Source organism: Terrapene carolina, unplaced genomic scaffold (assembly GCF_002925995.2).
Source record: "Terrapene carolina triunguis isolate 2854851 unplaced genomic scaffold, T_m_triunguis-2.0 Scaffold113, whole genome shotgun sequence".
In the NCBI taxonomy this organism is placed as follows: Eukaryota; Metazoa; Chordata; order Testudines; family Emydidae; genus Terrapene; species Terrapene triunguis.
This window is the reverse complement of record NW_020664464.1, coordinates 16056643-16072457: the sequence shown is the minus strand read 5'-3', so window position 1 is coordinate 16072457 and position 15815 is coordinate 16056643. Positions and strand designations below refer to the sequence as shown.

Genomic DNA, 15815 nt, shown 5'->3' with positions numbered 1-15815 from the left:
TTTTTTTTTTTTTTTTTTTTTTTTTTTTTTTTTTTTTTTAGTTTTGATGGAGTTAAAAAGCACAGGGTATTACAGACAAAATGGTGTCCTGATACAAGGCCTTTGTGCTGATGCAATCATGAGTCAATATGCACTAAGAATTATTTAGCTATTATAGTACTTATTAATCATTCCCCTCTTCCTGGTTTGGTGCAATATCTTAAATACTATTTTCCCTTGTAAATCAAGTAAAATAAACCAGGGGGGAAATAAAAATAAATACAGATATATATAAAAATATAACTGCTATTGTTTCTTATCACTCATTATAATTTATAATCTATGAAATATTATAAAGACTATTTAAGAATCAAGACATCATGAAGTAGCTAACCCATTACACCCAACGTTCCATATTATATTCACAGCTGAAGGAATATTGTACATATAGGGTCTGATTCTGCCAACCTTATCCACAGCAGGCAGGCCCTTAGACTCCTAAATTGCAAGTTGCTCTGTGCAGGAAGACCCACATTAAAGTCAGCTTGTCTCTGCACAGGTGCAGGGCTCCAACTGTGTGGAGCAGCTTCCAGGATAGGTATTTTAGTCCGTGGTAAATCTGAAGTACTTTTCCTATCTTGGGGCTGCTTTCATAATTACCACCAATGTGTATATATATGAAGGGTGGGCACATGGTTCTGTGGAATGAGCATTGATCGATCCAATCTAGTCTTCAAGGTTGAGAAAGTCTGAATAAGTGAACTACATTCAATAAAATATGTTGTTGTGTTCTTGTAGATAGTAAGGAAGGATGCTTTACAAACTTAGTATACTTAGTTCAAGTTTCCAGGTGTCAAATATGGGCTTTGCATCAGATAACCACAAATTTAGGATAAGCTTTTTCACTATCAGTGAAAATGGACTGGTAACAGCAATTTCACACACACTGAAGTTATGACTTTTGCGGATACCCAGAAAACATAGAACTGGAGTGAAAGTTATCATTCCTATTATTTCTATAGAATAATTTTGAAACTGGACCCATAAATTCTATACAATAAGGCATTCCCACAAACAGTGAAATGGGGGTGCCACCTAACAGTTCAAAATAGCATTTTGAACTGTTAGGTGGCAGTGCTGGCCAAATTTTGTTTGCAGTTGCAGGGGACTATTACAGTCTATGGATGATGTAATACTGTGATTATGAATCTGTTGCAAGTTAATATTTTATAAATGGCATCAAAGGCTCTAGACAAGTTAGCCTCTAATACTTCAAATCCACATCTTTGTCAGAACTTATGGGGACTAATGATCTTTCATCTATAGTATTCTATAAGATTGTGTAAAATGTGGAAATAAAATGTCAGAGGCTTTTCATATTGTGGGTGTTTCCCTGTGTCTTTTATATGAACTGACAATAGAGAGCTAGATCTAGCCTTTGTTATAAACTCTCTTAATTGAAGAATATGTCAAATTATTTTGTTTCTGTATTGTGTTGTGGCTACAGTTGGTTCAGGGACATAAGAATGGTATTGAGGAAGCAGTCATTTAGAGAGTTATAATCCTTGGATCAACCTAGGGTTTGATTTTCGTTTGCAGGTTGAGCCAGTACAAAAACAGATGTGGTAGTCAAAAGATAATGCTTTAGACAGGAGCCTAAAGAATTCAGTCTTACAGGAGAAATGATGGCTTGTTTAACCATTTGCCATGGTGTAGTACCTGTTATCGGCTAGAACCTAAGTGTAGCCATTCCTGCATCACACATAGCAATGCTGCATAGTTGTAGTTTCCAGTTCAGAAAGATGAGGCCTCCTACTTCTGTGGACATTTGTATTTGATAATGCTAGTCCTAGCTTTCTTGGTTTTCCACAAAAAGTGTTTGCTAGCTTGAGCCAATTTTTATAATAGGGAGGACTTGTCAGGGTGAAAGTGGCCTCAGAAATATGTTCGTTTTCATTAAATGAACATGGCCCCATAATTACTGCAGCTAGTTTCATTGTACTTGTAGCAAATACCAGTTTAGTAAAATAAACTCTGTAACAGACATGGGACCCCAAAGTTCTTTACCTATCAGTGGAAACAGAATTATGAGCATCACTAGTTATGGAATTCATCCCATTAGGGAGGTAATAACTGCACAACTCATGACGAAGAAGCCAAATGCACATGATGAAAGTGTTTGTCCTTGAATGAGATTGATTTCACATCCCACAAATGCTCGTTATTATTTCTCCTCTGCCAGACAAATATAGAAATAATAAATAGGTATGGCTCAGTGAAATGGTTTCAGAATGTCTGATATGCAGGAGCATCATTATATTCTCTGGGTTTGCAAATTTAGTCCACAACTCAATGAGTTTTCACTTCCGTCACACATTTGAGGCAGACAGGCATACCACCTTTGATACAGCTGAATTTTTTACCATTAATCCAAGCACCTTTTTCCGTTTTCCATATGCCCCAGACCAGTTGTGCCTCATTCTGAGGTCCCTTGTCTCATTCTGGAACATTCTCCTTCTTAGACTCTCCCAGTAATTCTTCTAATAACCCCTTTGGGTGACAATCTATCTGACAAAACTGCAAAGGCCAAAAGAAAAATAAATCAAGGTAACTTTTATGACAAGGCAATTTAATTCAGGCTCTCCAGATTTTGTAGCCTGACTTCCCAGAACTTTGCCATCTGTGGTGGTCTCTGAAACAGTAAAAAAAACCACCATCCTCTTAATCTTCTGGTGAAGGACAATCTTCAATGGGCTTACAATCAGTTGACCAGCTAGAAAAAAGCTATTAATAAGGACAGTTACTACTGGGTCTCTCTATTGTCCTTCTTTCCTCCTTTCTCCCAAACCTGTTAGCAAAAGCATTTGTAGAGGCTACAGCCCTATCGCCAATTGTAGAAAAGGGTTAGTCAAATCTTCCAGTGCCCTACCAGTCAAGGTCAAGTTAGCTACTGTCGCTGAAATTCCCAGTAATACCGTTCCCTTAGATCAGGGGTGGGCAAACTATGGCCCGCGGGTCGGATCCAGCCCATTAGGGCTTTGGATCCGGCCCATGGGATTGCCACCCCTGTGGCGCTGCGGGCCCCGCACCACTCCCGGAAGCGGCTGGCACCACGTCCCTGCGGCCCTGGGGTGGGATGGGGGGGGCAGAGGGCTCCACCCCCCGCAGCTCCCATTGGCCAGGAATGGGGAACCACGGAGGTACCCACAGGCGAGGGCAGTGCACAGAGCCCTCTGCTCCTCCTCTTCCTCTCCCATGAGCCGCAGGGACGTGGTGACGGCCGCTTCCGGGAGTGGCGTGGGGCCAGGGTCAGGGCAGGCAGGCAGGGAGCCTGCCCTGGCCCCGGTGCGTGCCGCTGCTACTCCGAAGCCACTCCAGGTAAGCAGTGCTGGGCCAGAGCCCGCACCCGAAACCCCTCCTGCACGCCACACCGCAACCCCCTGCCCTGAGCCCCCGCCGCACCCTGCACCCCTCCTCTGCCCCAACCCCTTGCCCTGAGCCCCTTCCTGCACACTGCACCCCCTCCCACAGCTTGCACTCCCTCCTGCACCCCTGCTCCAGCCCTACCTTCACGGCCCTGCATGCAATTTCGCCACCTAGATGTGGCCCTCAGGCCAAAAAGTTTGCCCACCCCTGCCTTAGATGCATGGGCCTCACTTGAAGGACCTAGTCTAGAAGGGCATTAAAGCATTAGACTCTGAGTTCTCTGTTAACTCTCTCTCTCCGGTAAGCTTCAATAAAATGGATTTGAAGGATTCAGATTTCTTGGCTAACAACTGTCTCCACAAGGAAGTTCCAGATCAGCCCTGCTATTTTTCCTTGGGGGACCTGCTGGTTCTATGCAGGAAAATTACCAGGGTTCTAAAGTTTTATCCCACCTTCTCCTTCAGGTGGTCCTGCAGTGTTTCTTATTAACTGTGAGCAGAATAGGCCTGATGATGATACCCAGCACTCCAGAAATGAAATACCATAATCTATGCAGCCCTGAATTCTGGCAAATTACATAATTTTCCTGCTGATTAAGTTAAGCTCAGGTCTGATGCCCCTAAAACAGATTCTGCAATGACCAGCTGTTTGCAGAGTAATTCCCTACCAGTTGGAGGTAATGCCATGAAAAAAGTCCCTCCAGATCTGAAATATTCACCTTGAAATTTCAGTAGCAACTTCAGAGTAAAGAACTATAAAAGCAAAGACATCTGAGCGAGACAAGTTGGGAACTATATCAAGAGAAAATATGCTTAAGTGGGAGTTACGTTGTGCACAGGTGTCATGCTGGCCTCTGCACAACAGGGGGAATTCACCCACTACGTTACATTCCCATAAACCTAAGTTGGCGCCACTATGAATGCAGCTGTTATCAGAACACCCATCTTTTGCAAAATGAGCTACCCTTGCCTATATTAATTAGCAAACTGATTGTCCTTGTAGTGTGTTCATTTAATTAGCATTGTAGAAAGCATAAACATTTAGAAACATAGGAATTGTGATACCTGAAAAAGCCAGTAAACCATCTAGTCTTATATCTGGTTTCTGACAGTTGCCTGTGCTGGAAGCTTTGGAGGAAGGCAAAGAAGAAAAATACAATAGACCCTGCAAACCCTACAATAATATACTGTTGTACCATAGGAGGAAGGGGGGAATTTTCTTGCTGACTTGACATGATATTCATTTTATGACCTGAAAAGGAGGATTGGTTGCCTTGTCGTTTTTATGCTAGTTAATATAATTGCTCATACGTGTTATAAGTTTCAATTAAAATACCATCCTCATTGCTTAAATTAACCATTTTAATAGTTAATCTCCACAGACCCCATCTTGTTTGCTTTTAATTGAGTAGTTGCTGTGGTTAGCAGGAAAGGAGGAGTTAAAAACAGAAAACAATTCTATTTTATAATTGTTTTTGTTTGTAAGTTATTATTTCTTTACTATTACTTTCATGTTATCTAAATTAAATAAGTTATTCTTTCCTGCCACTAATATTTTCATTGCAAAAGAGAATTTTCCCACTTGGGAAATAATTCTGCTATAATAATATTTTAAAGGAAATACTGTGAATTCCCTTCTCTAGTCTTCATGCTTGCCTTTTACTCACATTGACGAGAAGGGGAACGTACGTCCACACATCAAGGAGAGAATGGAACCTCTCAAATGAGCTGCAAATTATATGGGGATTTGTTTTTTTGTAGGGGTTGTTTGTTTTTTGATATTAAAATCCAGTAGTGGTTTAAGTGCCCATTGCTATGCTTATAACACGTAGAACTGAATTTGGTCTTTATTTCTCATTTTCAAGTCTACATGCATGCTGTGTTTCTAGTTTAGGATTTTAAACTGTTAATTTACTTTTTAAAGTTTACAGTTTACCGTCAAAAATAAAATCATAAATCATTTTTGTCCTATGATGCAATCCCTGCACCTAACTTTTACAGCAAAAATGTCTCACTAATAATGTCCTCACACTTTTCTCTTGTCAAGAGTGAAAAGTGCTCAGTGAAAACTTTGCTCTTACAGCAAAATAGTGACATCTCCTGGTCACCACTCTGGCTACATTGATTAGTTCTCTGGAAACAAAGAGGATAAAGGAGAAACACCAGGGAAGAAAATGACTGAATTATTTGGATTTTAGTAAATCATTTGATACATTATCTTACTAAATCACTCTCACAAACTCATTTAAAATAAGCTTGGATATGAACAATTGAGAATTACCTGAATGATAAAATAATTATTAATGTTTTTAAAAATTAGTTTGAGTATATGATTTTAGGCCCCAGTGCTGCAAATTAGGCATACTGTTAACTTACACATATTATTGATTTGCATTTAAGTAGGTCCATTGAAGTGAATGGGGTGGCTTGTGTGCACAACCATACTCATGTCTGATCCATGAAGCAATTTTGGTGCCTAAGTCCCTAGGCACAATACTGCTGCAATCTATGAAACTCCCACTTGGCTGCTGCCTAACCCTATAGGCACTTAAACTCACTAGGTGCCTATGTTTTAGATACTGGGGTGTGTGTGCACTGCAGCCCCACTCTAGATATCTGGATGCCTTTCTCTCGCCTGAGCCCCAGAACACTTCACAAACTGGGGGAAGACGCATGTTCTGCAACCTAAGTCATATGCAAGTCTTGATCCGATGGGCAGCCTCTGAGCAAGCCTACTGGTTTCGGTCCCATTCAAAATCCAGCCAGAGAAGGAGGAGGAAGTGGCACTTAACTTTTGTCTAATTTTTAGTCCAGTGGTTAGAGCACTCACCGGGGGTGTCGAAGACCCACCGTCAATTCCCCTCTCTCTGCCGGAAGGGGGGAAAGGATTTGAACAGGGATCTCTCCCATCTCTCAATAGAGTGCTCTAACCACTGTTTTATGGGATATTCTGATGTGGGGCTCCCACAGCATCTCCTATTGAAAGTGTTCCATTGTGGATCAATAATGAAATAGTGATTGGAGCAGGGGGCCTGGACTCGGCAACTCCCACCTCCTGTCCTGACTACCGGATTACAAAGTCATTCTCACTCTGTAGCCCAATGACTGTTCCACTGTGGATAAATACTTACATGGTCATTGGGGCAGAGAGAGAGAATGACTCTAGTCAGTGGTTAGGACACGCACAGGGATAGCAGTGTTGTACATGTGATTTTCTACGCATTTCTTTGCTCAGCATTGCAGCGCTTGAGGATATGCCTACACTGCAAAAACGACCTGCAGCAGCAAGTCTCAGGGACTGGATCAACAGACTCTGGCTCACACTACAGGGCTAAAAATAGCAATGGAAATGTTTGGGCCCGACTGGAACCCAGGGCTATGAAACCCAGCAAGTGTGAGTGGGTCTCAGGGCCTGGGCTCCAACCCAAGCCCTGCTGTCTAAACTGCTAGCCTAAGTCAGCTGACCCAGCCTCTGAGACTGGCTGCCACAGGTCTCTTTTTGCAGTGTAGATGCACCCTAAATCCCTTTGTGAATTCCACCCTAAGAGTTTAGAGGATTGGAGCCTTATTGTGTTTTACTACATTCCAAATAAACAGCAGTTCTTTTCTTTTTCTTTCCTAGTTCTCAGCAGACATAGGGCAAACAAGCTACATGCTGAAGGCCCACAGTTTTTACACTGCCAGGAGAGAGAATTTTTGAGTGTCTTGGCTAGCTTCACAACCATTCTGAAAAGCACAAAAATGAAGTCCAGAATACAATTTTAAAAATAGGGTCTAGTTTAGACATAGCCAATTTAAACCAATTCCACCCCTACTGCTCTTTTATCTCCCCAAAATGTGAAAAGCTGGGGTCAAGGAACCTTACCCCCAGATGTTTTGCTATTTTCAAATTCCCACATTTAGAATGTGATCTGTGACCTTCATTGACACCCTGCTCTGAGTGACTCACACATCACCCAGCTTTTGGGCCAACTGCTGCATTCGGAACGTGGGTGCTTTAGAGGGGAAAAGCGGTTTTAAATGTTTCATCACAAAATCCTTCCTCAGGAGGGTGAGATGCACTGAACCAGGCCTGACGATGCGTCTCCACCGAGGGGGTGCTCACGTGAGCCAGGCTTTTGCACGGCTGCCTGGAGAGTCGTGGGGGAAGCCATGGCTGCCCTCCAGTCCGCAGGTGTAGCCACGCCGGTGGCCAGGAGATGTCACTGTTTTGCTGCAAGCGCCGAGGTGTCGCCAAACAGGGCTCACCCCAAGCGGCTGGGAAACTGCTAGTGGCTGAGCCGGCTTTGTAGAGGCAGGGAGGGAGGGGAGAATGCTGCGTTGCCAATGCCAGAAAGAGCCGGGAGGTGTCTTTGTGGGACTTGTTTATCAGTGAAACCTACCCGCCGTCTCTCCCTTTTCCTCAGCTCCCTGGCGCGCTGCGCTGGGCCGGGGAAGCAGCAGCAGCCGCCTGAGCTCAGAGGCTGGGCGGCGGCAGGGATCATGGCTGCCCCTCAGCAGCACCAGCTCCTACTGTACAGCGTGAAGCTGCTGCTGGTGAGCGAGGAGCAGCTGCGGGGGGGGCTGCAGCTCGCCAGCCCCAACCAGGGCGCGCTCCAGCTGGCGGTGCAGCCGGGCGAGGAGGATGCAGACGTGACTGTGACAGACGGTGAAGTATTGAGCACGCGCGGTTGTGAGGATGCGTGGGTGGGTTGGTGGCTGTCGCGGGCGGGGGGTCGCTCCTGACAAGGCAGCTCATGGGGAGCGCCCGGCTTGCTGGTGAAAGCTGTTTTCCATCCTTTCCCCCGCCGCGGGAGTGAGCTCCCTGCCCGGCGAGCAGGGTCCCGCTTGCCCCGGGGCTCGCCCCTCCAGGGGCAGGGCTTGCTTTGCACGAGGAACTCTCCCCTGGAGGGCGTGTGCGCGCACTGGGCAGCTCGGCGCAGCCCGTCTTCGTTTGCGCGGCTGCTGCGCCGAGCGCAGCTTGGGCGGCTGCTCTGAACGCGGGAATCCCTCTCCCCCCGCGGCAGGCAGCACAACTTGTTGCAGATGTCTGTGTCTCTAGACTCACGCTGAGGCCGAGATCCGGTGTAATGACTGCGGCCACCTGATTTTCATGTTCAGTTGCAGGACAGAAGTTTCTTCCTGCGTAGTCAGTAGTTGCCTTGTCCGCAGTGCACTGAGCCCCTTCTTGAGTCAGTTACTCCATGCACCATTCTCGGCTTCAGGTGCTGTAACAGTGACTGAATGGAGGAGAACGTGACTTAGCATCTGGTGAAGAAACTGCATTTTGTCAGCTTTTGAGGCAGGGCTATTCCTTTATTCTGTGTACCTCCTGTCGTTGGGGGTCCCTTGTTACTCCTGCAGTACAAGTAATAAATAACAATACTGTGGTGATGAGCGCAGTAGCAATGTTTGGGGAGAGACGCTGCAGCTGGACAGGCGCTGTGACTCCATTTGTTTGTACAGCACCAAACCCCGCTGATAATAGTGGGGTAAATGGTATTATCTATCTCACAATGTCCTACGAAGTAATGGATTAGATACAGGTTCTTACTGTGACTTTAGCGAAAACATAGCTGCCATTATGTGCTTGTAAATAGCACATAGGACCTTTTGATATCAACTAATTTTATGGAGGAAAAGTATTGGCCGGAATGTCAGGGTTGTTCCCCCTACTGTTTTATTTTTATTTTTTATTTTAAGTGTGTGCTATGGGATTTTTAACGTTAACCAGACATAGATAGAATAGGTCTTTGTTTAACATCCTTGAAGGAGAAGCTCTTGATTCCTCCATAGACAGGAGGGTAAAAGCAACGAAATTGAAGGGGGTTGGGGGGCAAACCATTCCCTGGATGCATTAACTTGACTCTGTGTTTATGTTAACACTTAAAACTTCTCACACACTGGTTCCCTGTGTTAGTCTGGTTGTAATGCTGCAAGGCAATGTATCAAAGCCATGTCCAACCACTGTTAGCTGTGGTGTTCAATTAGTCTCATAAATAAAATCCAAGAAAATACTTCCCTTTTTCCATACACTGTGAATGGCAAGGATCAGCCCTCCAATCACTTCTTATTGTTGTCTGCAAATGTGTCATGCTATTTTAGGATTCAAAAGGGGCAAGCACAGGTAAAGAGTTAATCTGTGCACATGCTCTGTCAAAATGTAAAGAGAACTTTGGTCACTTTGTCCAATGCATGGTGTATTTTATACACTTAATTGCTAGTATGTTAGGCTTTCAATAAGAAAAAAAATGGGGGAAGGGATCTGGGGCTAGGGAGAGCACAGTAAAAAAAACCAAAAAAACTTTGGAAGTGTAATGGCTACGAAAGGAAAATGAGTGCTGTCAGTTAGCAAAGCAAATGAACCCTGGGACTATCCTGCAATGTGTTGAGCACCCTTAACTCCCATTGGCACTTTGGAAGACTAGGCCCAAAAAGTGCTGAAAGGGAGTGTGAGACTAGCTGGTACAGCAGATTAAGATCCTGTTTGGGTCAATAGTGTAAATCAGTCTGCTCTCATCCTAATTGTTAGTAGATACTTGTCCATGTTACTAAACAATCAGATAATGTAGCATTTGTCCGTCTCTCTCTCTCTCTCTCTCTCTCTCTCTCTCTCCAAAACTGACCATAGGTAAGGATAGTAAGATGGTATGGACTGGGATTTAGAGGTCCATTGTTTGGAAGATTGGATATCACCTATCTGACTGGTTATGTCCATTTTATGCCTCAGATACGCTTGGCTTTTATAAGCACTGACAATCATCATCCATTAAATACACTGGATTTTATTTTTCTACCAGCATTTAAAGTTAACAGATATTTGAATTGGAAAAGGATCATGTGACCCAACTGAAAACTTGAGAAATACAATGAAGACATTGTTTTGATCAAGTCTAGGTTTTTAAACAGCCTTTGAAGTCCATAACAAATCCCAAACCCTTTTATGCTGCTTTGGTTTCTCTGCTGCTGATCCAATTCACAGATTTGTCCCGGTGCTGCCATGCTAATCTAATAAAGGCTGGCATTTACATGTGATACTTGGACAGAATTGAAGCCTGATCCTCCCAGCCTTTACTCACCAAAGGCAGTTCCTTAATCATGCAAGTGTTTGACTTCGGTGAGGACTACTCATGTGAGTACAGGATCAGGCTCCAGTTTATTAAGGGCTCAATTATGGCTTTTGGACACTGACTAGCATTGGGGGCAGTACCATCCTTGGCAAAAGAGGGGAATACATCCACAACTGTAGCTCTTTAGATGGCTTGCACATCTTGCCTGTCCTCACCTCCTGCACATTCACACAGCACCCGAAGCACTGTCAGACCAGGTGTGAGGTGAGATTCTTTTTAGAGCCATATGGCAGTTTTATCATTTGTTGCTTGAGCAGTTACTGTATTAGGAGAGAGATTAAGATTGCAAACACTTCTGTTGTGTGCCTTATTTTAGCCCCCTATGACTTTGGCTGTTAGAATTGATTTGGGCTGAAAGTTGTCACATTTACTTTAAAAGATAAGGAGGATTTTTTTCTGTGAAGGTTGAATAAAATTGGTCATGATGTGTCTTCTCTTTACAAAATAGGTTATTTTAAAAGACATAATGCTGACTTGAAATCTTGACTTGTTTCTTAGTGTCTCTGTAGCTCAAAAATGACTTCTAACCCATCAAACTTTCTGTGTGACTAAATTTTCTTCCAAAATTGTGCAAAGGCTAAGTTTAGGCAAAAAGTTGTAATTCAGCAAACTTATTAATATTTGTTGTAATGATTATTGTGTATGAGTACTTTGCCCTCTGGTGGATGGTTGCAGCTTAGAGCAAATATTAAGGTTCCTCCTCTATTTAACCAAGGTAGAAGGCTTTCTCTTAGCTCAAGGAGTAGCAGACTGGTTTTTCTGGTGCTTAAGAACCAGGGTTCTGTTCTGGTCTTTGCTGACTTGCGTGGTTTGTCTATTAATTGTAGGCTATATTTGTAGCAATGGCTTCATTGTAGAATGGCACACTATTTTTTTCTTCAAAGTGTAAAGGAAAATTGGTTACCCTGTCTTTGAGCTACAGATGATTAAAAATGACTGTCAATATGGAGGCACTCTGTAGCAGCAGATCTGTAGTTATAACAGAGCCCTGATTTCCAACATAAGTCCTGTCATCACGTCCATTTATTCTGTTCTATCTGGGTTTTATACCATGCTCATCATCTTATCCGAGTGCTTTCCAGTAGTGCATTAAGCATCACGACAACTTCTGTCATGTGTTTGTTCTCTTATCCTTTCCCTCAGTGGAGGAGTGGGTGCACAGTGGAGTGTTTTGGAATTTTTTATAATATATATACACACACACACACGTTGCTATATGTTTATGCTAGAGAAGGCAACATTGAAGAGGTGTACCCTGCATTTGGAGCGGAAGGGGGTGAGGTTTGTGATGGTCCTTAGTTCCTGTGGGAATCCATTCCACAGTCTTGGGCCAGCCCCTGAGGAAGCACCGTCTCCTGCACAGAGGAGCTTTACGTTTCCTGTAGAGAGTTCCATTATACCACAGGTGCAAAGTTGTTGACTTCTAACTTCTAACGTTGCACAGGGCAAGTAATTTTGTGATCACTAGACCATTTGTTCAGAACCTTGGAAGTCTATTACTCCTACCATTGTTAAGTTATGAATGATTAAAAACTTGACATTTTATTCTGAGTCCACTTTTGGGGAGAGGGTTGTCCCTCTAGCTAAAAACAGCTTGATTGCAAATCTTCAAACTTTACACACAGTCACATACCACTAACATGTAAAGCATAGGCTAATTGAATTTAAATGTTGGAAATTATTTACCAATATAGACCTTGCAGCTTTAATTAAAGCATGTACAGTATACCAATGTGAAGTCTGCGTGGCACAACAGATGCTTTATAAAGTCTGTGCAGAAGTGGAGGGGTCACGGGAATGCTGAAGATACGTTGCCATATGCAATGTAGGAGCTAAAGGAGGGGAGCCATAAACACAGGTATTCTGCAGAGCTCCAAAGCTGTGCCAGAAAATGGAAGCCATAGGGAGCCAGAGATCCTGTGGAGCTCATGAGCTTTGCTGGACAGTGTGAGCTTGGGGCAACAGGGACTTGTAGTCATGCCCAGATTGCATTTTGGAATGGTGGGAGAGAAGACACTGTGGAGATACTAAGCTCTATATTGGCCTAGTACGTTTTTTGTTGCTGTTATTTTTGTTTTTTGTAAACAGGGAAGTTAAATAAAAAACTTGGTTCCTCAATCTTGATTAATGTTGCTCTGCTACATATGTATACCAAGGAATGTTAGAGTTAAAAAATAAATAAATCTTAACCAATGAGGCAGTGTAGCCTAGTGGATAGAGCACTGCACTGGGACTTAGCAGACCTGGGATTCTATTCCCACCTCTGCCAATAAACTTTTGGGTGACGTTAGGCAAGTCACTTCATTGCTCTGTGCCTCAGTTTCTCCATATGTAAAATGGCGATAATGATACTTCCATTGGAAAGCACTTTGAGATTTATTGATGACAAGTACTATATAATAGTACTGTTAATAAGAGTATTAAGTATAATTATTTAGCTGCTCACTTACAAGGGAAGGTAGAAAAATGTTCAGATACTTTCTTGGTCCTTAAAAGTCTTGGGTAAGTGTACATATAAAACATCTACATCACCTATTCCAAAAAATAACTGTAACTCTGTCCCTCTTTGGCTTCCCACTATCCATCTAGCAAGGATATGCTTCTGTTAACTGTAGTATATAGGAATTGGGTAACATCCCTTTGGGAGCCCTCTACTGGGCCTTCATATCTTCAATTGCAGAAGCAGCAGGTATCTAACAGAGTAGCTAAATTTTTTATATATATATAGGGAGAGGCGGGGAGAGAGAGAGAGACTCTCTGACTGGGGGGTGGAGGGGAGGTAGCAAATACAGTTACTTGAAGTCCAATTGTGTCCATATGGCTTCATCATATCCTTAATGTTGTGTAGAGAGCAAAGACATAATACTAACCATATTTTTGTATGCTGACCATGACTAGAGCTCATCAGAGAAGAGGCAGATTTGTCAAACCCATAAAGTTTCATGAAACTCTTTGGATTCAATGAATTTTCATTGTACCACAGGCAGGGTTCCAATGGAACCCTGTCCATCAGGTAGGTTTCATTTGGAAACTTGCCTGGTTTCCTGCCAGATCGCCTGGAGGGCTGCTGTGGAGCCCAGACTTCCAGGGTCTGTGGCTGCAGGGCAGCTCTGCCATGCCAAAACTTTCAGGAACCTGGGAATTGGTTCCCAGATGTGTAGCAGGGATCCTAGAAGTCCTGAGATGGGCTCCTAAGGAGCATAATTATTTTCAGAAATGCCACGTGGTTGGTGTTTCTGAAACAAAAGGTTTTCTGAATTTCCAGTTCATGGCAAATTGTGAACCAGAAATCCCAAGTTTTGGCTAGTTCTAATGGTGAATCAAAATGTAATACATACTGTAAACATGTTGACTCTCTTCTCTCTAGTGTGGTAATTAGATAATGTTCTATCTTGCTGTGATGAACAGGTGTGTGGCCTGTATTTATAGGGTGGATTGAATGTAGGTGAACATGTATACTGTGTCCAGAAGGGGACAGACTTTTTGACTCTTATTCAAAGGGTGAATAGTGGGATTTCCAGCCATTATAGGGAAAGTGGATGTAGCAGATTGACTTTTTGCATATGGCTGGGATGGTGGGGTGGGGAAAAGGTGCATTGCTTCTGAAATGTACATGGAAAATAAGATGTGACCTATTTTAATCTCTAGACCATGTGGGGTAGGTGGGTGGGGAGGCTCAAATCTTTGGTCTTTATATGGATAGTAACAAGCAAGATACATTCATTAATATTTGTGAAGTGCTTAGGTACTATGATGATGGGGCCCATAAGAACATAAAGATGATGTCGTCTCTGGCTAATTATGGGAGAGTGAACTTATAGGGGTACGTCTATACTTACCTCCGGGTCCGGCGGTAAGCAATCAATCTTCTGGGATCGATCCCAGAAGTGCTCGCCGTCGACGCCGGTACTCCTGCTCCGCGAGAGGAGTACGCGGAGTCGACGGGGGAGCCTGCCTGCCGCGTCTGGACCCGCGGTAAGTTCGAACTAAGGTACTTCGACTTCAGCTACGTTATTAACGTAGCTGAAGTTGCGTATCTTAGTTCGAAGTAGGGGGTTAGTGTGGACCAGGGTGTGGTTGCGTGTGGGCCATATGTTGTGGTTGGTAGTTTGCCAGAGTTTGTAGTCTTTATGATAATGTAGGATGGCTAAGCTGGGTGGCAATGTGTGTCTGGTGTTTTAGGCTGAGACAAGAGAGGTATATGGAGGTGGAGTTAAGATTTTTTTTTTCGAATATGTGATTTGATTTTACAATAGTACAGTGGAATTGTATGTATGAACTATGAGTGATTTTGAATATTTTAGTACTGCCTACCTCGGTGTTCAAAAATCATGAGTGACTTAAAATCATGAGGTTATTGTTCAATCATCAATGTTGCCCCTCCCCCCCTTCTGTTTTCTGAGACTTTAGGATTCACTCACTTCGTGATCAGCTTTTTTCCATAACCATGAGGGGTAGAAATGTTTTTAAATAAATGAAAGCTGAGATTCTCATGCAATTTCTGGTTTGCAGCTTCTGGAGATATCCCCAAAATCACAAGATTTATGATAAAATCACAAGAGTTTGCAATATTTAATATTTCTCTACCCACCCTTAAATATTTATTTCCATGCTTCAGAAGTTGTAGGATTTGGCCGGGCGGGAGGGGGTGTTCCCCCGTAACACTCCTTGATATACAAAGAAATAGCAACCTTAAATTCAAGCCAGCAAAGCTTTGAACATTCTAAAGCAAATTTTTAATGAGACTAGAGTGTGCTTTTTTATAGAATCACAATATTATTGTCAAGCTATTTAAAATAAGAAAGAGAACATGCTTGTTTTGGTTTAGAAACAAACTACATAGTTCAAAAAGCAAAGTGAAGATTGTGCAGCTATGTAGTTCCCAAATTTGACTAATTTTAAAATAGTTAAAATCTTGCATCCTTCTCTTATCCAACTACTACAATCTGTTATTTTGTGGTGGTGTGTGGAATCAATATTTAACTGCTGTGAAAGACCACTAGCCAGTACTTTTGAGATCAAGGTTTTATACTTTTAAAAAATCACTCTGATTGCATTGTAATAATTAAAATAAGCTTTAATGCTTACACTGCAAAAATACAGTGTAAAATTTCAGAAGCTGGATATTAAAATTTCTTTTCCTTACCCTACTGATAATGTCGTGCCTTATACAAATGTTTAATTTGTATCATTTTACAAATACAACTAACATTAACTTGCACACTTCATAGGTGGGTTCATATTTCAAGATGCCAAGCGCTTCTGCAAAGTGTTGAGTACCTTCAACTCCCACTGACTTTAA

General features: G+C 42.8%; 1 protein-coding gene across 3 annotated transcripts in view; it reads left to right on the top strand.

The window, feature by feature from the left end:
- Positions 1–7669: 7669 nt before the first annotated feature.
- The window catches only part of LOC112106760 (histone-arginine methyltransferase CARM1-like), a 121229-nt gene continuing 113083 nt past the window's right edge, over positions 7670–15815 (top strand). For all 3 annotated transcript variants that reach the window (XM_026652351.1, XM_026652349.1, XM_024200181.1), the window contains exon 1: positions 7670–8052. In XM_026652351.1, the coding sequence (XP_026508136.1) occupies positions 7731–8052 (322 nt within the window). In that variant the 5' untranslated portion in view covers positions 7670–7730. The remainder of the gene's footprint in view (positions 8053–15815) is intronic.